This window comes from Pundamilia nyererei, unplaced genomic scaffold (assembly GCF_000239375.1).
Source record: "Pundamilia nyererei isolate P.nyererei 1_Seehausen unplaced genomic scaffold, PunNye1.0 scaffold00504, whole genome shotgun sequence".
In the NCBI taxonomy this organism is placed as follows: Eukaryota; Metazoa; Chordata; class Actinopteri; order Cichliformes; family Cichlidae; genus Pundamilia; species Pundamilia nyererei.
The window spans coordinates 186,962-188,008 of NW_005187905.1; the positions used below are offsets into that span (position 1 = coordinate 186,962).

At 41.5% G+C, this 1,047-nt stretch overlaps 1 protein-coding gene across 1 annotated transcript in view; it reads left to right on the forward strand.

Annotated features, from left to right (window-relative positions):
* The first annotated feature begins 648 nt into the window (after positions 1 to 648).
* Positions 649 to 1,047, forward strand: part of LOC102201812 (uncharacterized) — a 7,629-nt gene continuing 7,230 nt past the window's right edge. Inside the window, exon 1 of the mRNA XM_013916190.1 lies at positions 649 to 1,018. Coding sequence (XP_013771644.1) covers positions 649 to 1,018 — 370 coding nt within the window. The remainder of the gene's footprint in view (positions 1,019 to 1,047) is intronic.

Sequence of the window (1,047 nt, forward strand, 5' to 3'; positions counted from 1 at the left end):
TCAGTGTTTGATTAAGTTGTGGAACTTTCCATAACTAGCACCAGATGGTGATGTAGCTTGGGTATTTCATTTAGTTGCACCAGTTTCAGCTGCTGGTATAATTTATTTGTATCAGTTACTCAAGTTTCAGTCATTTCAGTTTCACTAACTTGACAATGTTGGTGTTGTTAGTTGCAGGCATAGTGTCAATGCTTGCTTCATTGCAGTGGTACTTTCACCCGTTAGCGTAGGTGCAAATCTTGAGATACTTGCCATGTTTAGTTTTAGCCATTACAGTTTTATAATTCCTGTAGTTTCAGAGGCTGACTCATTTGCAGGAGTTGCAGTTATACATATTGCTGTGGTCTCATTGGGTGCTGAATATATATTTATTTGCAAGTGTTGTTTGCATTTGCTGATTATGTATTTACAGATTTTTAACTGACTAGGAGGTAACGGATAAAAATGCAAACTACAAACAGACCTATGATGTTTAAAGTTACTAAACAGTGTCTACTTCAAACTGTTCTTCCTGGTAAAAGCTAATGTCTGTTAACTCCTCCCTCTTCTACCTGAAGCACAGCAGCTCCAGTCTGTCCACATATTTTCTGGAATAGTTTCACCACTATGTAACAGAAACTCACAGAGTCACTCTTACTGAGAGGAGAAATGGCACAGAAAAGAGATCAGCTAGATCGAGAAATGTTCTCTTGTTGGATCTGTTTGGATCTACTGAAGGATACTGTGACTATTCCCTGTGGACACAGCTACTGTATGAACTGTATCGAAACCCACTTTGATGAAGAGGACAGGAAGGGAATCCACAGCTGCCCTCAGTGCAGGAAGACTTTCACACTGAGGCCTGACCTGGAGAAAAACACCATGTTAGCAGAGTTGATGGAGTTACTGAAGAAGACTGGACTCCAAGCTGCTCCAGCTGATCACTGCTATGCTGGACCTGAAGATGTGGCCTGTGATGTCTGCACTGGGAGGAAGCTGAAAGCCATCAAGTCCTGTTTATCTTGTCCAGCCTCTTACTGTGAGAGACACCTTCAACCTCACTATGAT